Genomic DNA, 21,232 nt, shown 5'->3' with positions numbered 1-21,232 from the left:
AGGGAGGGAGGGGAGGGAAGGAGGGAGGATGGATGGATACAGAGGCCAGCTGAGAATCCATTCCAGCAAATTTTGCCCATATCACAGCTCTGCCTACATTGTATCCTCCCAGGAACCAGGACAATTCCTCTTTTCTCAAAGGGCTGCCCCAGGAGCCTCCCAGCCTGCCCTAGCCCTGGCTCTAGCCTCCTCCACGCACCTGGGGGAAGGTCTGTTCCAGCGTGATGATGTTGGTGAGACTGTTCTTAGCAGCCACCAGCCTGGAGCCAACGTGGAAATGATGCTCCTCCACCATCAAGGCAAATGTGCTCTCGGCTCCACCCTCAGAGTATCGTAGCTGGGCCAGAAGAAAAGCAAGTCAGATCTCCTCATCCAAGTCTCTGACGGAACACTGAGGAAGATGCTGGCTCTGTAAGCAAGCTCGGCCTCCCACAGCCCCGGACCCGAAAGACGCACAGCTCCCTGGATGGGACAAACTCTGATGACGGGAGGGTCCTGAACCTCAGTTTAGACCACCAGGTGTGGCCATGACAACAATCTCCCTGTGCCCTTCATGCTGTTAACACTGACTTGTAGATAGCTACCAGCCTGGGGCGGGCAGGCAAGAATTCTAGTTGTATTACCATTGTGAACAGCAGGGGGCAGTCTACTGCAGAGGACAACACACAAGCATTGCATTAAACAGACCAGGGCCCCAATTCGGGCTCTAGCAGGTATGGAATGAATGACCTCTAGCTAGTTCCATAACCACCTTCACTTTCTTATCACATAAATTGGGATAATGATACCTACCTTATTAATGGGTTGATATGAAAACTATATGAAATAATGTGCTAACTTCCAGGCTGGCTGAATAGCAGAATCACTTAGGGTACCTGCCGAAAATATAGATTCTGGGCCCCCACCCAAGACCTATAAAAACAGAGCCTCTGGAAACTGGGTCAAGAACTGGTATTCTTAAGAGCTCTCCAGAAGCATCTTTAATTTAGTGACGCCCCTGTCAAAAACGTTCAACCTGAATCATGTCTCACACAAACAATCTGACAAATTCAAATGGAAGATTTTTGCAAAACAACTTCCTGAACACTGCAAAGTCGTCAATGCAGGAGTTCTTTTAAAAACTTAACTATAGCGTATTTACAATATTGTGTTAGTTTCAGGTATACAGCTTCCGATTCTTTTCCATTATAGGTTATTACAAGATACTGAATATAGTTCCCTGTGCTACACAGTAAATCCTTGTGCAATGAAGGAGTTCTTCTTTAATGTGGTTAATGACAATGAAATGCTTAGGGGCAAGTATATCAATATCAGCAACTTACTTTGAAATGCATCAAAAATTAAGAAGGATGGAGAACTATGTGATAAAGTAGAGCAAAATATGAATGAAAAAAACCTAGGTGATGGGTACGTGGGTGTTCACTATAAAATTGTTTTAATTTTTCAGTGTCTGAAAAGTGTAATAATAAAATGTAGGCGGTGGGAAGAGAATTTCTAGATCAGGGGTCAGTCTTTGGGCCAAATTTGGCCCACTGCCTGATTTTGTAAATAAAGTTTTATTGGAACACGACCATGCCCATTTATTTACATACTGTCTATCGCTGCTCTTTTGTTACAATGGTAGTAGTTGCGACAGAGAGGGTATTGGGTGTAAAGGCTAAAATGTTTATTATCTGGCCCTTTACAGTAAAAGTTTGCAGACCTCTGTTCTAGATTAAGAAACTGAAGAGATTTCAGATTAAGAAACTGAATTTCTAGATTAAGAAACTGAATACCCTGGATGATCCTGATCTGCATTCTGGATTTAAAACAAACAAAACAAAACCGCTCGAAAGAACATTATTGCAAAAGAATGACTGTGACAACTGGGAAATTTTATGATGAACCATATATTCGATAATGGTATTATGTCACATGTTAAATTTCCTGAATTTTGTAATTCTGTTGTGTTATACAAGAAAATACCCTTGTTATAGGAAATACTCCCGGCAGTATTTAGGAGTAAAGAGATGCCTCCAGAAACAACTCAATATTAACTCACAATAATACAGAAAATATGTGTACGAATATACAAATGTATATAATATATGTAAGTATAAATAGAAAGATGTGGTAAGATATTAACACTTGGTGATATAAGATAAATACCAGGGATGTATGTACAACAGGATGGCTACAGTTAACCCTGCTGGACGGTACATTTGAAAGTGGTTAAGAGAAGAGAAAGGTACAAATGAACCAATTTACAAAACAGAAACAGAGTCACAGATGCAGAAAACAAGCTTATGATTACCAAGGAGGAAAGGGGGGGAGGGATAAATTGAGAGATTGGGATTGATATATACACGTATATAAAATAGATAACTAATAGGGACCTACTGTAGAGCACAGGAAACTCTATTCAGTACTCTGTAATGACCTACATGGGAACAGAATCTAAAAAAGAGTGGATATATGTATACGTACAACTGATTCACTTTGCTGTACAGCCGAAAGTAACACAGCATTGTAAATCAACTATACTCCAATAAAACTTAATTTAAAAAAGAGAGAGAGGAGATTCTAGGAGTTCTCATCACAAGGAAATAATTTTTTTTTCCTTTTCTTTTTCTGTATCTCTATGAGATGATGGATGTCGACTAAACTTACTGTAGTTATTTCACAACAGATGTAAGTCAGATCAGTATGCTGTACATGTTAAAGTTATACGGTGCTGTATGTCAATTACATCTCAATAAAACGGGAAAAAACCGATCGGTAAATATCCACTGTCCTACAATAACTTTTCTATAGGTTGGAAATTATTCAAAATAAAGATTAGGGGAAAACTAAGAGGTTCCCCAAATGATGGTGCAGTGAAATCTGGGGAGCACTGAGATTCTGTGTGATGTGTGGGTACAGGGCCTGGCACACAGTAGGTGCTCTGTAAACAAAGGCAGCCTGGCCCAGGGCAGGGAGGGCTTTTAACAAAACTGGGTGGCTGGTGGGATAATGAAGTGACCAGCTGGTGATTGTAATCACTCACTCATTTACACATCCTGTCATTCATTCATTCATTCTTTCATTCATTCACTACACGCACCTACTACGTACTGGGCCCTGTGCCAGGTGCTGGGCACACCTTCCAGGATCTCCTGATCTGGAGAAGAGGGGCAGACAGAAATAAACAATGGCAGCAGCACGGAGGGAGGGGGAATCGTGGGCCTCATGGGTCCTCCTGTCTTCCCCCAGGACCTCCAGATGCTACACACAGGGCAGATGCATGAGTGCGGGAGATGCTGGGGGTTTCAGGTAAAAATGGGATTTGTGGACAAGGGCACGAAGACACGCAAAGACCCGTGGGAAGGCAGACGGGACACCTGGGAGGTGATGCTGGCTCAGCTCAAAGGCTGCGTCATCTGATCCAGCGACCAGGAGCATGCCAGGCCGGGTGAGGTGGCACCAGGCACCAGGCGGGCAAAGCCTCCCCTGGCTCCTAAGGGTCTTGTGGGCCCGGCTGGGGGCCGCAGGGGCTATAGCCCAGGAATGTAAACCTGGGCCTGTTTGGGAAAGCTGGAGCCAGGGGTTTCCGAGAGTCGCCCACGGGGGCCTGTGCAGCCGGCAGACAGATGTGGATGTGTTAACACTCTCCACACCCGCCTCGGGCAGGGCATCTGGAACCAGTTAGGAGCTCAAGGGAGGCGGGGACACAGTTACCTTGGCTGAGGCTGAGGCTCTGCTGGGGCAGCAGCCTAGGAGGATGGGGAGGTGATGCCGGCCTGAGAGCCGCAGCTCTTTGCTGGAAAGAAAGAGGATGTGAGAGGTCTGGCTTGAGGGCACCCTGTCCAGGGCCTCCAGGGCCGGGTCAGGACCAAGCCAACCTCCCCAGCAGAGGGGTGGAGACTCAGGAACACAGCAGCAGAATAGCCGATAAAGGGCTATTCACACGCCCCGAGGCCTGAGGGCCATGGGTTGTAATGGTCGGGGCTGCAGCCTGCTCCCAGGCGACCTGAGTTTGAATCCCAGCTTGGCCTCTGCCTGGTCCTGGGCAGGGACATTGGGCAAGTCCCTCAGTTTCCCCTTCAGCACAGGGGCTGGGTGGTACCGGGAGGCACGTCTTCTGGAGACCCACCGATGGGCCCCCTCGGGCTTGGCCAGTGGAGGCTCAGCAGAGTAGACGGTGGGACTTAAACCCGGGCTCCCTCCCAGCAGCCCTGTGCACACAGCACCCCTTCCTTGCCTCTTCAGGCTGGGGTGTTCATGGCTCCCGACTGCTGCCAGCCCTGGGGGCTGTCCTGGCCTGGTGGTGCCTCTACACCAGGGTGTCTCAACCTCAGCGCAGCTGACACCTTGGGCCACACGATTCAGTGTCGTGGGCTGACCTGTGCGTTACAGGAGTCTGGCAGCACCTCTGGCCCCCGCCCGCTAGGAGCCAGTAGCATCCCATGCCGAGTCGTAACAACCAGACATTTCCCCAGACATTGCCAAACACTCCTGGGTGGGCACACTCGCCCCCAGGTGAGAACCACTGGCCACCTGACTTCATCTGACTGTAAGACCCCCGACCCCGGCACCCAGTAGGTCCCTGGATTGCAGAGCTGTAATAGTTACTAATATGTACTCGAGGCCTGGGATGCATTTAGTTTGTGAGACCAAGAACTCCTCATCCATGCCCTGCCCCCAGAGGTCAAAGATATTTTATCAGCTGTGTGACCTTGGGTAAGTCACTTGGCCTCTCTGAGCCTCCCTTGTCACACCTGTGCAGTGGGGCTGTAGGTCAGGAGTGCTCAGCTGTGGTCTCCCTCACTCATTCCTCTCCTCTCAGGGCCCCCCTCACCTGAGCACCCGGTTCTGGCCACGGATGTTGAAGACCAGGCAGGCTTGAGAATCACAGGTCAGCTGCAGGGAAGAACTCATCTCCTCCTCTGTCCAGAGCTCCCAGAACATGAGCTGAAGAGGGATGTGGGGGAAGGCTGTGAGGTGTGGGGAGGGTAGGGGCCTGAGGACCCTCACAGGCCAGGCCATGCTCCACAGCCCCAGCATGTCCCTGTCCCCGCCAGCCCGGCGTGGCAGACGCCCATCAGGCCTGGCCCCATCTAACAACCTCTTGGACGGTGAGGACCCTTGGGCAGGGCCTGGACTGGCTCCCTTACTGCAGCCCAGGTTGCCTACTGTGGGCTCCCAGTGCAGACCTGCGCCCCTGACGTCGGCAAAGAATGACCTCCCCACGGGTCTTCCATCACCCGGTCCTGAGGCCAGGAAAAGGGGATTCAGATGAAGTCAGGGGAGAAGGGAGCTCGGGCTGCTCCGTTGTGGGTTACAGTGACACAGACCCTCTTTGTGAACAGTGACATCCTGGCCCTCCAGGACTCCTCCCACAGGAGAGTGCAGTGAGGGGCAGGGGGATTGCTGGATAGTCCAAAACAGGAGGCTGGAAAAGAGGCTTTGATGCGTGCGCTCTGTGACTCGTGGGGGAGTGGGAGGGCCCAGCCAAGCAAGGTGAGTTCACACCAAATGACAGTGGCTGGGACACGGCGCCATGCAGTGGGGCCACAGCACATTTCCTTTCTCAGAGGTTGTTGGCGGCGAGCATCTCAGGGAAGGGCCCCGTACCAAGTCTGAGTCCCTATTTTGATGTCTACTTGTTCTGTGACCTTGGGCAGGTCACCTAGGCGCTCATGTGTGACCCAGAGATGATGATGATTATTACTTACAACCATCACCGTCACCACCAGAGCAGCAAAAGCTTCTAAAGCATCTGCTCCAGCCACACACCGTCCCAGGTGCATTACTGGTATTCCTCGCTCCATCCTCACAACCCCCACATTATCGATACAATTACTATCCCCATTTCACAGATGAGGAGATGGAGGGCACAGAGAGGTTAAGGAATTTGCCCAAGGCCACACAGCCAGCAAAAGGCAGAGCTGGGACTGACCTCCAGAGACGGCATTCCGTAACAACTGTGCCGCTCTGCCTCTCGCTGGGGTGTCAGGTGATGAGTCAATGCATATAAAACCCTTAGAATGGTGCCGGGCACGCAGTAGGCGCTCTACAAATGGAAGCTGAGCTTTGATTTTGATTTTGATTAAAAAGTGGAAGGGCGGAAAGGACACAGCATCAGGAACTGGAACACAGAGATGCAGGGGGCCAGTCCACACCAGCCCCACAGCTGGGAATACAGAGGTCACTCAGTAGACACTGGTTACGATTATTACTATTATTAATAAAGCCTTTACAAACTGTAAAGTGCTGGAGAGACACAAGGCAAGAGCATCCCGGTCAATCGTGCACACAGTGGTCCTCTGCTCCCGGGAACAGGATGGGAGTTGACAGAATTAGGAGGGAGCCTGCCCCTGCCCAGGCTGGCCACCCACTCCTCACCTGGCTGGCGAAGGGCAGGCCCAGCCTCCGGAGAGCGGGCGCCGTGTGGCTGACATTCACCACCAGCTCCAGAGGGCCGTTCACCGGCCAGGCCACCAGGGCTGCCACGTCCACGCTGATCCCACCATCCCCACTTTGGAGGACCACACAGGCCTGGGTCTGGGTCTCTAAAGGCAGAGAATGGCAAAGGCTGCTAGAGACTGGGGTTCACCTCCCTTCCCAGTTTAGGGTCGCACCCTGAGGATACCAGTGGGATTGACCCTGGGCAAGTGTTTCACCTCTCTGAGTCCCAGTGACATCATCTGTCAGGAGGCGTCCCCCAGTCTAGGCCTGGCCAGTTCCTTCTCTCACTGGAGTCGCTGCTGATAGGACAACTCCTCCGAGAAGCCCCCCATGACTGCCCATCTAAAGTACCTCCCAGCGCTTCCTGCTCTCTCCCCTGCCAGAAGGTCAGCTCCATGATGGGAGGGCCTTTAGTCTGTTTCATTCCCTGCTATAACCCCAGCACTTAGCACAGCCCCAGCCAGACACATCATAGGTGTCCGGTACTTGTTGAGGGAATGAACAAACCAATGATGCGTCTCTTCAGGGTCAATCAAATATCAAATCAATATCAAATAATACTGACCTGCAGCTTGCCTGGCCCAGGCTGGAGGGTCTCTGTCCCCTCCCACCCCACAGGGGCATCTCTTCCAGTCCCCTGCCTCCCGCTGGGCTGCCCCTCATCTTCACAGCAGGTAAAAACTCTCCAGAAAAGGAGAGTCCAGGATCTGGCCCAGCCCTGTCACCTGCCACTTGGGCCTAGCAGGGTGGGTGGCCCTCTCTGGCAGACACAGACAAGCCTGGCAGCTCTGAGCCTCAATCTCCTCACCTATAAAGTGGGCACAGCCCACCCACCTTGAGGGACATTGCCAAGATCAACTGAGATACCACATCTGCGAACACCTGTGCATGGGGCACATAGTAGGTCTCAGGAAGGGGTCGTTTCCTTCCTTCGTTATGCAATGTTCAACCACGTGCACCTACTATGTGTGTGTGGGGGCATGAGGAATGAGGGGACACACAGTGAAGGGGACCAAGTCCTCTTGCCCGGGGAGGTTCCAGATTGTGGGAAGTCACCAAGAATGCTGATGCCAGGCAGAAAACGCCCCCTGAGGGACTGGGACGGCAGTGGGTGGGGGGTGAGAGGTCACCCTGGCTGGAGGCCAGCACACCAGGCCTCCTGGCCCCGGGCAACTGGAGTGTGGAAATTATCCCTGGGACGACTGTCCTATTACTTTCCCCCCATACCCCCTACAAACCCTTCCTCAGAGCAGTCTGTGAGGTCAGCGCACACCGAGACAGTCGCCTGTCCGATCCAGGCCCCCGCCCACCCCACCGGATGCTGAGAGCTGAGGATGGAAGAGTTTGAGACCAGAAGAAGATGACCCAAGGGACTCGGGGACACACAGGGATCCTGATCTCCACAATCTACACAGGGGTCAGAGGGTGGCTCTGGAGTCATACCACCTGGATTCATCGTTAACCAGCTGTGTAGCCCGGAACAAGTGACTCGACCTCTGTACTTCTGTTCCTCCCTTGCAGAACGGGGATGGTGTTACTAACCCCTCTCTCATATGTTCACACATTCACTCAACAGATGATTAATTGAACACCTACTATCTGTCACTCTGCAAACAAACATCATCCCCGTCCTTGTGGAGTGTACATTCTAGTGTGGGGTGAGTGGAAGACAGGCAATGAGAAATAAAGATATTTAAAAAGTAAGTTACACAGTATGTTTGAATGACAAAGCCAGGGAGAGGGATGGGGAGAGCTGGAGAGAGGTGGGGGTGCAAATAAATAGGGGGAGCAGGCAAGGCTTCACTGAGGAGACGACGTTTGAGAAATACCCACAGGAGGTGAGAGAGTGACTGTGGGGAAGAGCATTCTGGGCAGAGGGAAACAGCCTGTACAAAGGTCCTGAGGCAGAAGCAAGCCTCATGCGCTGGAGGAACATCAAGGAGTGGAATGAGCAGGGGCCAGGAGAGAGGTCAGAGGTTACGGTGTGGCTCCTGAGGGCCTGAAGGCCCCACTGGGGGCTTCAACTTTCCCTTGGTGTGCATGGGATGGCTGAGCAGATTCCCTTAGCTCCTGTGTATTGAGGACTTGCCTGGTATGTATGCAGTAAGCATTCCATCAATGGTGGCTCTTATCACTGTCATCTTCACTTCCTCCTCCAATATGGGTTAAACTGTTTCCCCCTAAAAATTATGTTGAAGTCCTAAGTCCCTGACCTGTGAATGTGACCTTATTTGGAAATAGGGTCTCTGAAGGGGTAATCAAGCCAAGATGAGGTGCTAGATTAGGATGGGCCCTCATCCGATGACTGGCATCCTCATAAAAAGAAGAGAAGAGGCAGAGACACAGGGGCAGAGATTGCAGTGATGCAGCCACAAGCCCAGGAACACCTGGGGCCACCAGGAGCTAGAAGAGGCAAGGAAGGATCTTCCCCTGAAGACTTTGGAAGGAGCATGGCCCTGACAACACCTGATTTCTGACTTCTGGCCTCCAGAACTGCGGGAGAATAAACTTCTGTTGTTTTAAGCCACCCAGTTTATGGTACGTTGCTTTGGCAGCCCTGGGAAGTGAACAGACGCTCCCTTAGGAGTGCGGCTCCAAGGCCAAGGGTGTCCTGGTTAGTCCTGGAGCTCAGGGTCAACTGGGCCTTAGGCTGGCGGGCAGTCCCCACATGGGGGAAGCCAGCTCTCATCCATGGGCAGTGCCTGGTGGCCTTACCGCGTGTCTGCAGCTCGGCGCTGATGCGGGCCTCTGCTGGGAACCCCGCCTGCCATAGGGCCTGGCTGTCATGCTCACTCCAGCCAGAAAGCTCCAGGCGCCCATCGCGGTGATGGCAGCTCACAGAGTAGTTCAGAGACGTGGCCCCTGCCGAGACGCGTCCCGAATTCTCAAAGCCAGAGTCACTGTCGTGAACGTCCACGGAGACCTGGAATGACACCCAGGAGATGCTGGACCACCCTGCACAGAGAGCATCAGCCCAGCCCAGCTGGCACCAGCTCCTACAAACCCTGGGGTTTTGTACCACCCATGCCCATGCCGCTGGGATGGGAAGAACCAGGACCCCTTCAAGGAAGCAGGTTGGAGGAACAACTGGGTTACACGTGGCCAACTACACGTGTGCTGTTTTGCTGGTGGCGAGGGGCTCTGCCTGCTGAGGAGTGACTGCTACCAGGTACAGCGTTCCCATCTGGGGCGATGAAAACGTTCTGAATTAGAGAGTAGTCGCACACATTTATGAATGTACTAAACGCCCCTGAATTGTACACTTTAAAATAGTTCAAATGGTCAATACATATTTTGCCACAATAAAAAAGTTAACAATAAAACTTTTAAAAATTTTTTCAAAAAGTTAAAAATACACACCTTGGCCCTCAAAGGCCTTTGAGTTCGCAACCTCCCCACCATATGTACGTAAGTTAATCACTGGAGCCACGACAGCACAGCAGCCATCACTGGCCGAACACGCAGTGCGTGGCAACAGGTGGCGAGGCCCCTCACTGCTCTGTGTCACCCACTCTATAAAGTGGGAAGTGTCACTCCATCATTCAACGATGCTGACTGAGCACCTACTACACGCTGGGCCCTGTTAAACCCAGGGATACTGTCATGCACACGACAGACAGAAATGTCTGACCCCGTGGAGCTTAAACACCAGCAGTGGGAGACAGACCAGGACAAGGTCAAAGGCGTCACATGTCAAACAATGGGAAGATGATGGAAAAGAGGAAGCTGGGAAGAGGCTAGGAAGGGTGTAAAATAAGAAGATGTAGATATAGATGTCTCTGCCCCGGTTCCTGCTAATATTTGGTCTTTGACCCCAGTCCTGACACAGAGCCCCTGTACCCTTGTAAATTCTTGAGTGATGGGGGTGACAGGAGCATCTGACATGGAGCTCCTAAGTCCCTTAGAATTTCCTGGGTGATAGGAGAGTCTTTTGTGCTAATGAGGTGACTCTTGGGGGGCTTCTGGGTGGAGGCTGGTCAATCCAGGTTGACGTCAAGGGTTTGACTGCACGACTGGAAGGATGGACGAGGTGCCATTTGCCGAGATGGGGAGACGGGGAGGGGCAGGTCAGGGGTGTTGGCCTGTCTGGTTTGGAACAGTCAAGTCGGAGGTGCCTGCCAGGCATCTGAGTGGAGATACAGCAGGCAGGTGGGTCTATGGGTCTGGGGTTCAGTGGAGGGAGAAATGGGGGATATGGCAGTGCAGAGATGGCACTGGTGTGAGACTGGATGAGCCCACGAAAGGAGTGTGTGTGGAAAACAGGGAAAAAGAGGGCTGAGGAGAAGCGCCAGGTCTGCTGGGAGCGCGGGGAGCTCTGGAGGAGGAGAGTGTGTAACAGCCCCGGGGCACATGGCTGGGCAAGGAAAATGAATATTAGCATCCCCAATTTCCAGATGAGGAGACTGAGGCTCAGAGGGAGGTCCGAACCTTGTTCTACCATCCCCTTGTCTCTGAGGTATTTCCAGAAAGGTTTGTTGAATGAATGAATGAATGAATGATTTCCACTATCACTGGTACTTGCTGAGGCTGACCTGCAGGCCCAGCTTGTCCTCCACCCACAGCGTCTGCAGTGTGGGGATGTTGTGCTGGAACGTGCAGTCTAGGGAGATGTGCTCCGGCCACCTAGTGAAGGTCAGCTCCTCGGACACCTGTCAGGGTGGATGACCGTGGGACTGGGGCCATTGGGCTGGGCCATCCCCACAGCCCCCAGTCCCCCAAGGCCCCGTCAGCAGAGCCCCCACCTGTCTGCCATCCACTCCAACCCGCAGGGTGTGTCTGTAGCTGGGCCCGAGCCTCTCGGTGGTCAGGTCCAGCAGGACGTGGGCTGGGAGGGCCAAGGGCTGAAGCAGGTTGTGTGTGAGCAGCAAGTTCACCTCCTGCTGGGTCTACAATAGAGCAAGAGAAACCAAGACTCGTGTGAGATATCACGAAGAGATATTTGTACACCCGTGTTCATAGCAGCACTCGTAACAACAGCCAAAGGGTGGAAGCAACCCAAGTGTCCACTGATGAATAAATGGATCAACAAAATCTGGTCCATCCACCCAAAGCTATGCTGTTCAGCCTTAAAAAGGAAGGAAAGCAATAGAGCTCGGGGGAGGGGAAAATGAGGAGTTATTGTTTAGTGGGTATAGAGTTTCAGTTTTGCTAGATGAAAAGAGTTCTGGAGATGGATGGTGGTGATGTTTGCACAAAAATGTGAACATACTTAATACCGCTGAACTGTGTACTAAAAAGCGGTTAAGGTGGTAAATTCTGTTATGCATATTACACAATAAAAACAGTTTTAAATAAAATAAAAACACGTATGTGATTAATAAAATAATATACAATAAGGAACCGGACACTGTCCAAGTGCTAATGGATAGGATAGATAGATGAATTGTGATAGAGGCACACAATGGAATACTATACAGCAGTGAAAAAGGATAATCAACACAGAGTGGGTGAATCTCACAAACATAATGTCGAACAAAACAAGGCAGATGCAAAAGGGAGCACGCTGTGTGCTTCCATGAACATGACATTAAAGAAGTCGTATGAACGGTGGCTCCTGGGGAGTTAGGAAGGGGAAAGGACAGCTGAGGGACTTCTCCTTGGAAGCCTCATTCCTCTACTCGTGGACCTTGATGCTCTCATGTGCCAGGGTCCTCTTTGGAGCTCCGCGGGTATCCAAATGCTTCTCCTCGGGCCTCGGGGGCACATGGCCTCAGCACCCCTTCCCAGGCCACCCTGGGTACCCCACCCATCCACACCCTCACCTCGGTGGTATTGAGAATGAACAGCCCCCGTAGTGTGTTGGCATCCATGGTGACCAGCACCTGGGCGTCCACAGCCACGGAGTTCACCATGATGTAGCCAGAGCCATCCACTCGACCCGGGACCCCCAGGGCCTGGAGGGGTTTAAGGAGATGGAAGCAGGGCTTCTTAACTAGGGTGGGGTCCCAAGTGGGCATCAGGGAGGGGTGCTATAATCCCCCTTGAACTGACCACAAAATGGGGCATGTGCCCATGAAAGTCTCTACAGGAGTGGGCTTGTGACTTTGATCAGGTTCCCAGAGTGCCCAAGGTCCCCACATCGGTAGCCCTGCACAGTTCAACGAGCTTCCCCCACCCCCTTCCACCTCCCCAAACTACGAGGATCGCATCTTTATACCCAAGAGAACCACATCCTGTGAAACCAACTGGCCAAGAGTCTTCCAACCACTGGCAGCTGCGAACGTGCATCTCCCCACCTCTCCTCCCCGATCCCCTCCGCCTTCCCAGGCGCACAGAACTCAAACACCTGCTCCCAAGAGGCAGACGGGAGCCTGTCCAGGAAGCAGCCTGCAAGGCTGGCCCACGTGGGCAACTCTCTCTGCTGCTCCCGCAAGCACATCCCAGGGCACATCGGCAGTGTGGTTTCGTCTAATCCTGAGAGAGGAGGAGGCCTTTGCACCCCGTTTATGATGATGAAACTGAAGCCCAGGGAGGAACAGTGATTTGCTCAAGGTCACCAGAGACGGGGCAGAATTGCCATTCAGAGTCTGGCGCTTCCCGGCCTCAAAGGCAGCCTTCCCAGCACCCAGGTCGGCTGCCCAACTCTCCCTGTCTGACACAGCGTTCGACTCTGGTAACCCTTCCCTCCTCTTGGAGTCCTTTCCTCCCCAGCCTTCTCCCTTGGCGTTTCTCCTCCTCTTGGCCTGTTCTTCTTGGTACCCTTGGCCACTTCCTTCTCATCCCTCCAGCTCTGCAGCCTGAGCGCTTAGTCTCCACCTACCCCACAGCCATGTCAGCCAGTCTGTGGCTTTAAATGTGACCACCTAGAGGTGGAGCCCTCCAGTCCAGACCACAGCCGACCTCCCGACTCGAGAGCTGCCCCCAACATCTCCACTTGAGCGTTTAAGAGCCCTGTCAAATTTAACACATCCAAAATAGGCCTGGAGTTGGTGACACCACTTCCCCAACCCTCCTCCTCCATCCACCATTCTCCCCACTCGGAGAACAGCAGCCCCAGACCTCTCATCATGTATGACAAAAGCACAGTCGCCATCCACTCCCCTCTTTTTCTCACACCCACATGCAATTTCTATCCAGTCCTCTGTGATGGGTCCTGAATCCAAGTGTGCTCCCACCCCATGGGCTTTTTATAAAACAGGAGTCAGCAAACAATGGCCCACAGGCCACATCCAGCCCACTGCCTGTTGTAAATAAAGCTTTATTGGAACACAGACATGCCCACATAGTGCATATTGTCTATGGAGATTTGTACTACAAGAGCAGCACCGAGCAGTTACAACAGCAGCTGAACGGCCTGCAAAGCCAAAGATATTTACTATATGAACTTTTATAGAGATGGGTTGCTGACCCCAGTCCTAGAGAATGCCCTTCCCTCTCCAGCCCTGCCTCAGGGCCTTTGCACTGGCCATACTTAGAATATCCTTTCCCCAGACACAAAACAATGCTACTCCCTCCTCTCCTTCAAGTCTGTGCTCAAACGTCATCCTGTCTTTGGGGCCAATCTTGACCGACTATAAAATTGCAATATCTGCCCTGTTTTTTACGCCCCCCTTTCCCACTTTCTCTCTCCCCTTAGCCCTCACCACTGTGTGATACACTCCACAGTTCAGTGATTTATTCTGGGGGTTGCCAGTCTGCCCCAGGCAGGCATTCATATCTGCTTTGTTTATGGGTGTATGTCCAGGGCACAGAGGAGCTCCTCAATAAGTATCTGAGGAGTCCATCCCTCCAGGGTTCACCCGATCTCTCTGGTTTGGGCAGTGGTCAAAAAGGAGGCCCGTCCTGTCCCCTGGAGACTCTGGTGCCCACCCCTCCTGCTCACCCCTGGCACACCTACCTGCAGGGCCTCGCAGGAGCTCTCGGACAGCACCCGCCATTGCAGCCAGGGGTCCAGCTGCAGCTCGCCGCTGCCCCAAAGCTCGCAGGCCCCCGCGTGCAGCTCCAGGCCCAGCTGGTGTGCGGCCTCCCACCCAAGCTGGACGGTCAGCGAGGTCTCTGGGGGAATGGAGTGCAGTGAAAGCAGCGTGTGCCTCATCTTCGCTCGAAGTGTGGCCTCGGATGGGTGCAGGGCCACCGCCAAGGTCAGGGAGGCAGTCTGGCCGGCCGCTGCGAGGACCCCTGAAGCTTCCGCTTCCCTACCTGAGGCCTGCAGGGAGCCACTGAGCTGCAGCCCTGCTGGGAGGCCCAGGCCCTGCAGGACCGCAGAGAGCGGGGTCGGAAGGTGGTCCCACATCAGGAGTGACCCTGATTCTCCATCTTCTACCCTCTTACCCCTCCAGCCCTGCCTACCAACTCGTGGCCCTCCCCCATTACGGTAACGACAAACTGCGGCAGCAATCGTAACTGCGGCAGCAATCGTAATACACAACAATTGTCCATCGTAAAACACTCAGTACGTGCACAGCCTCAGGCTGAGTAACTCACAAGAATGTTCTCTCTTCACCCTATCTGATGGCTCTGAAATGGGTAGGTAATAGCCCCATATTACAGATGGGAAAACTGAAGCTCAAAGAGGCGAAGTCATTGTCCAGGGTCGTATAGCTAGTAAGTAGCAGAGCCAAGGTTTGAACCTGATCTGTCTTCAGTCTGTGCTTCAGACTGGGGCTGGTTCAATTTAAATTAAAAGAAAGTAAAAGAAAGAATTCAGGTTCTTCTATAGCACTATATATATATCCCGTGATGCACGACTGTCTCATGGCCCAATCCTGTGTTGACCTGATTAACACTGACAGAGCGTCCGTGGGCACCCAGCCCTATGCTCAGGGATGCCGAGTGGACCAGACCCTGTCTCTGTGCCCAGGAAGCTCCGTCAGGAGACAGGGGAGTGACCTGTCCCACTGAGACGAGGGCACCAGTCCTCTCTGCTGACCCAGACTCCAGCGTCAGGGATTCCCCTCCCCCAAACATCACAGGACAATTCTCAGACCATCTCTCAGCTCAGATAAAACCCAGCCTGTGGTTTTTAACAGGTTATGAAACCAAGATGTGACTGTTCCCCACTGTCAGCTGAGGACAGCTTCCCTCATTCCCTTCCTGCCCTCAGAATTTTACTAAGAAGACAGAATTTTATAAGAGTTTATATTCAGAATTTATATTCTGAATCTGTGGTCCTTTAGTTTCACAGCGTGCCTCTAATCTCTCCCAGCCTCGATTTCCTCATCTGCCGAATGGGAATGCGGGATTAGTGATAAGAGGAACCAAGTATCCGACAGGGTTTTTGGGAAATAGTAGCTGGGGTCTTAGGAAGCCCCTGGACGGGAGTGTCAGCCAGGCTCAGGCCTCACGCTGACAGGGGCTCTGGAAGCTGCCTCTCCAGTCACTTTGCTGGCCCGCCATACTCACCTCCAGCAGCGGGCAGCCCGGCTCAGTGGCCAGTGTCCATGTGCTATGGTTCTCAGCTTGCTGCTCCAGCACACCCCGCAGCTGGCACGGCCCCATCCGGAGGGCCAGGGAGCCGTGGCTGGTGCGGGGGCCGGGCCGGGCAGTCAGGCTGATGGCACTCCCGGGCGGCAGGCCCAGGCGACCCAGAAGGGGCAGGGAGTGGGTCAGGTGCCCCAGGGCAGAAGGCTGGGCCCCGCAGGTACGGGCCAGCTGCAGGTGGGCGTCTCCGTGGTCACTGCGGAGGCCTGCGGCCAGGTCGAATTCACAGGGTCCCCAGCTCAGGCGGCCCTCGGAGTGCAGGGCCTGTGGGATTCCAGTTGCCTGGAATATGGAGAAAATTGTCAGATATAGGGGCAGCTCCAGAAGCCAAGGTGGGGGAGCTGGAGACGGGCCTGGGTGCAAAGAGGGCAGCGGTGGACCCACAGCCTGAACTCTATCAGCACCTCCCTCTGCAAGGTCACTGATACCAAGGGTATCCCATGGAGAGGTTTGGGCTCAAGTTCTGGCTCCACCACTAACTCGGTTGTTCCAACCTGCAACCTCAGCTTACCCATCTCTAAAATGGGAGTTGATTTATAGCATCATAAGTTGCTGGGAGATGTAAGAAAGTTAATACTTGTGAGCCCAGAGCCAGGCACCGAGAAAGCACCAGCTCTTGGAAATACATCACTAACATCAATGTTCACTGGCTGGAGGGCAGACACCTTAAGCAACTCGCTCCCCTGGGGCCCAGGACGCACCCCACGTGGGGGCAGGGACCCAAGATGGGAATGAAAGGAGGGGTACAAGCAGCCCCTTCCTCCCAGGGCTGAGGACTGAAGGGGCCTCAGAGGGCACTCAGCACACGTGCCTGACGAGTACCACTCCCGGAGCCTCAACCCCAGGAACGGGGGAAGTGAGATGTGAGAACAGAATCAACTTGAGCCCCAGAAAGGAAGGGAACCCGTGTCTCGGGAAGGCCCTTTGCAAAAGGGGAGAAAATTCAGTTCTGGTCCCATTTTTGGCTCAAAGCTTTGTAGTCAACGAGTCCCCCAATTCAAGTGACAACGGCAAAAAAAGACTAAAGTTTCTCATGCTGAGTGCAGAGCTGGGCATGCAGCAGGCGGTTAAGAACTTGTGGAGGGAGGCGGGAACCTACATTGACCGGTGGGGTGGGGGCTTACCTCCAGCAGGGGGCAGTGATTCACCAGGGCCAGGGTCCAGTTGCGTGTGGTGTTGGCCTCTGTCCCGACGTCCCCATGGGCAGTCAGGGTGCATGGGCCCAGGGCCACCTCCAGCTGGGCCCTGGGGGGTTCGTCTCCCCCGACGGACACTCGGATGTGGTTGTCGGGGGGTACCCCCAGCGCTTGAAGTGGAGGCCATGTGTGCTGGAGGGTGGTGTCCAGGCAGGCACGGCGGCCGCAGGCTGTGTGGACGTGGGCCCGGGCGAAAGTGTCCCCAGAAGATACCTGAGCCGCCAGGCTGGCCCCAAAGGCGTGGACCAGGAAGGAGCCATTCAAGGTAAGCACAGCTGGATTCTGCCGCCAAGAAAGGCAAGGTGAGCCCGAGCGGGTGTCCCTACAACACCCCACCAAGTGTGTCCACCGCCTGCCTGTCCACAGGTGGTTAAGGGAGCCCCCATCCCCCAGGGGCACCCACCACCACCCCTTAACAGGTGATGCTCACGTGAAGCACTTCTCTCTGAAGAGCTGAAACCGGCCTCCCAGGGAGTCAAGAAATTCGACCGTTCAGAGCACTTTAGGGCCCCTGATGCCCGCTCCCCATGAGGCCTCTGGGTCCTCCCTCCCGTTTCCTCCTCTCTTTTCCATAATGGAACCTCGGGCCTCTCAACCTCTCTGGTCTGGACACGTCCCGCTTAACGCCTCGAATGGAAGTCACTGCATCTCTAAGTAGTGTATCTGGGGGTCCTGGAGTGTCTGCACGCCCGTGACAGAACCAGGAGCTGCTCTCAGCCCTTTCCTGTCACCCAGTGCTCATCTGTCCACCTGGGGTGGGGACAGCACCACTGACGACAGGGTGAATGCACGTATCACCCCCACCACAGCTAAATGGAGGCCACAGAGGAGCCACGGAGCTCGGGGTGGCCGCCCACGGGGCACAGCCCACGGATTCTCCCGCCTGGACGTTGCTGACCTGCTCTAGGACTAAGGAATGCCCAATTTCCAGCCCTTTCCTGGCATTCCAGACCACGGCTCTCAGAGGGAAGGGCTGTCCACTCATGGCTCTTGTCCTAACCTTCCCGCTCAGTTAGTCTTTGCCGAAGTCACCCTCGCGCCCCAGCCCTGAGTCTTTCTCACAGGTGTAGCTGCTAACTCCACGCGCCCCCTCGGTCTTAGGTTTCCTCTGGGGGGAGGCAGCCCATCTGTCTAGCTCAATAAGACCCTTTCAATCTTCATCCTCAATTCTCTTGGCTAACCCTCCTGCCATTCAGGCCACTGTGTGACCTTGGGAAGGTGACTTCACCTCCCTGAGCCTCAGTTTCCACATCTGTAAAATGAGATCATGATTCCCTGGTAGCTGAAACGATGCCAAAAGAGAAGATACCAAATTGAGATGGCACCTGACATGCGCTGGCCCATTTCATGCTCGACAGTGTAAGGTAGGTGTTGCCACCTGCAGTTTACTGATGACGAGGCTGAGGCTCAGAGAGGTTAACGCCTGGCTAAAAGTCACACAGCAGGTGAGTGGCAGGTCTGGGCAGGAAGTTTTGTTGGTCTGATTTTCTGGTCCCTATACTGGGTGGAGCTGCTACCACTGCCAAGCTGGAGGCATGAAAGTACTGCATCTTTTACGCTCACAGAGGTGAAGCTGGCAGAAACAGTCCTCCCAAGGAGGCCATGTTCCCTCTATCTGGACAGCCAGGCGGTGAGCCCATAGCACCAGCTCCCAGGACCCCCAGGCAGTGCCCCAGGCCAGATACCCTGCAGCATCCACTCAGCACCTCCAGGCTCATGTCTGCCTGGTCCCGGAGCAGATCCTCAGGAGCAGAAAAACCTCTGTCCTCCTCCTCCCCCAGGCCGTCCTCAGGGCTGTGCTCACTGGCTGGCCCCCCAGAGCCAACTGGACTGAGAGCTCAGCTGAGCCAGGCCTACCACAAGCTGCCCGCTCAGCTGCCCACAGGGCAGCACTGACAAGGTCCGCAGGCAACCCCAGTGGCCGCCCCATGTCCAGTTCACCCACAGCTCTTGGCCCAGGAGCCACAGGGCCCCGCTGGAGATCAGGGAGTCCGGGCCTTGCGCTCAGGTCTCCCAGCCATGCCTTGCCTTCGAAGGAGAGGACCTACTATCCACCTGCACCCTGGCCCGCGAGAGCTCAGAGCTACTTAAGCTGTGCTGTGCCCCAGCCTGGGCAGCATGTGTGCCTGTGAGCCCCACGGTCTGTCTCCCTCGAAAGACCCAGATATGCCTGTCACCAGCCCAGCTCCCCGTGGCAGAGGCTGGCTTGAAACACTTGGATTCTGGGTCCCTGTCTAAGTGTGCTTACAGAGGGAACCACCCATCTGCTGTCAGGTTGGGCTGGGTCCCCTCAGGGCTGGGAGCCCAGACGCATGTTACTGGGGACGTGAAGGGCTTGGAGGAGGGGACCATGTGGGTCGGCCTGGCAGTGGCCACAGGCCCTAAGCCATCCAGCAGGCAGCCCCCAGTGCTCAGCCTGTGCCCACCCCAGCCCCCCGGAGGCAGACCACCATCTCCCACCCTGCCCTGCCTGTGACAGAGACCCTTGTACCTCGTGAGGCCACCCAGTGACGTCCCCCCAGCAGAGCCCTGACAGCTGGGCAGGCGAAGCGTCTCCACTGCAGTTGACCTAGGGAGACAAGCAGGGTGGGTAGGGGGCATGTGTAGGCATGAGGTGTCTCTCCCCGATCTTAACCCTGGACAGAGTACTGAGATACAGCTTGACCCCATCTTCCTTTGTGAAGGCCTCCCTGGGAAGATAACCCCCAGAGAGGTTTGTGCAGACCTAAGTGCTAACCCACAGAATCGTCAAAAACAGAAGTAACCAGAAAAAAACAGAAGTAACCTGAGTGCCAGGTTCTAACGGGTTCCTCATCTGATCCTCAAGGTAAACGTGGGAGGCAGGGATTATTAACAGTCCCATTTTGCAGATGGGAACACTGAGGCACAGAAAGAGTAAGCAACTGGACTAAAGTCGCACAATTGGTAAGTGATGAAGCAGGCTGGATTCGGGCCGCATGGCTGGCTCGCTCACCCTGACACCCGGACACGTTGGATGGTTTAGCCACACCTGTGCCAGGCCCAGAGGTGGTTTCCTGCCTTTTGTTCTTGAGAACAATGCAAAAGACAGCTGTGTGTGTGTTTCCTTGTCTAGTGTTCCGGGTTTCTCCAGGGAAGGTAACCAGGAACACGAGCTGAAGGGTGAGAGTCTCAGCAGTTTTCATTTTACTAGATAGACCCAGAGTGCCTCTGAGGGAGCTGCCTCAAATACACTTCCATTTATGAGAGCAGGGGAGGGAGCGTTGACAGAGGGACAGGAGGACAAGTGGACAGAAGACAGAGAAGAGTAGAAGGCAGGGTGGGGAGGAAGGAAGGGAGGGTGGATGGATGGGAGGAGAGGGTGGGAGGAAAGGAGAAAGTATGGATGGGAAAGGAGGATGGGAAATTTGGTGAGAGGCTGGGAGGGAAGGTGGGAGGGGCTGGGACGGTGAGAGGGGCAAACTGGTGGGAGGGGCAAACTGGTGGGAGGGGCTAGGGAGGTGGGAGGGGCAAGCTGGTGGGAGCTGGGAAGGTGACTAGAGAAGTTGCATAGGCAGTGGGCCCCGCCCAAATGGGGACTTTGGGTCATTTACCTGGAGCCTTGAGAGGCCGTGGTGCAGCCCCAGGGCCAGCCCCCAGCGGCCGCCGGCTCCCCTCCTCTGCAGGGCTACACGAAGCTGATCGCCATCCACGTTCACCACCAGCGCGACCGCCAGACTGGGTCCCACGCTCTGGGAGAAGCAAAGCTGTGGGTGTCTCTCAGGCCCACTGCCCCCACGGGGCCCGGGCCCAGCCCCCTCACCCACCTGCAAGTGCCCGCGGCCGTCCACGGAGAAGGGGAGGCCCCGGTGCCTGAGGCCGGGCACCGTGTGGCCAAGGCTGGCACGGAGCCGGCTGCCTAGGGCGCTGGTGACCGGGCCCTCCAGGCCAAGCGCAGCATCCAGCTGACGCTCTGCACTACGCAGCGTCACGTGCACTGAGAGGTTGGAAGCCACGTGGCTGTGCAGTAGAAGCATCTCTGCCTGGGAGGGGAGTCCTGGGGATGAGAGGAACCAGAAGATGGTACACAACACGGGAGCCAGAACGGGGTCACTGACAGCCCTCCTTCTCTCTGGAGGGTCCCCTGAGCCCTGAGGTAGACAAACCCCCCAGCTCCCACCTACTACCTACAATGGCCACACCTAGCAAGTGATAGGCCCCGTGTCCCCTTT

At 54.3% G+C, this 21,232-nt stretch overlaps 1 protein-coding gene across 1 annotated transcript in view; it reads right to left on the bottom strand.

The window, feature by feature from the left end:
- LOC112399290 (uncharacterized) overlaps window positions 1-21,232 on the bottom strand; it is an 89,005-nt gene that overhangs the window by 23,646 nt on the left and 44,127 nt on the right. The window contains exons 18-33 of the mRNA XM_024744364.1: window positions 20,828-21,057; window positions 20,615-20,752; window positions 19,534-19,611; window positions 18,900-19,017; window positions 18,728-18,849; window positions 16,971-17,324; window positions 15,769-16,128; window positions 14,264-14,617; window positions 12,189-12,320; window positions 11,169-11,312; window positions 10,959-11,075; window positions 9,142-9,349; window positions 6,364-6,530; window positions 4,817-4,929; window positions 3,697-3,778; window positions 200-337 (exon numbers count right to left, since the gene is read on the bottom strand). Coding sequence (XP_024600132.1) covers window positions 200-337; window positions 3,697-3,778; window positions 4,817-4,929; window positions 6,364-6,530; window positions 9,142-9,349; window positions 10,959-11,075; window positions 11,169-11,312; window positions 12,189-12,320; window positions 14,264-14,617; window positions 15,769-16,128; window positions 16,971-17,324; window positions 18,728-18,849; window positions 18,900-19,017; window positions 19,534-19,611; window positions 20,615-20,752; window positions 20,828-21,057 — 2,855 coding nt within the window. The remainder of the gene's footprint in view (window positions 1-199; window positions 338-3,696; window positions 3,779-4,816; window positions 4,930-6,363; window positions 6,531-9,141; window positions 9,350-10,958; window positions 11,076-11,168; window positions 11,313-12,188; window positions 12,321-14,263; window positions 14,618-15,768; window positions 16,129-16,970; window positions 17,325-18,727; window positions 18,850-18,899; window positions 19,018-19,533; window positions 19,612-20,614; window positions 20,753-20,827; window positions 21,058-21,232) is intronic.

This window comes from Neophocaena asiaeorientalis, unplaced genomic scaffold (genome assembly GCF_003031525.2).
Source record: "Neophocaena asiaeorientalis asiaeorientalis breed wild unplaced genomic scaffold, Neophocaena_asiaeorientalis_V1.1 scaffold91, whole genome shotgun sequence".
NCBI classification, from domain to species: domain Eukaryota; kingdom Metazoa; phylum Chordata; class Mammalia; order Artiodactyla; family Phocoenidae; genus Neophocaena; species Neophocaena asiaeorientalis.
The sequence above is the reverse complement of the archived record's forward strand: the minus strand, read 5'-3'. Positions and strand labels throughout refer to the sequence as shown.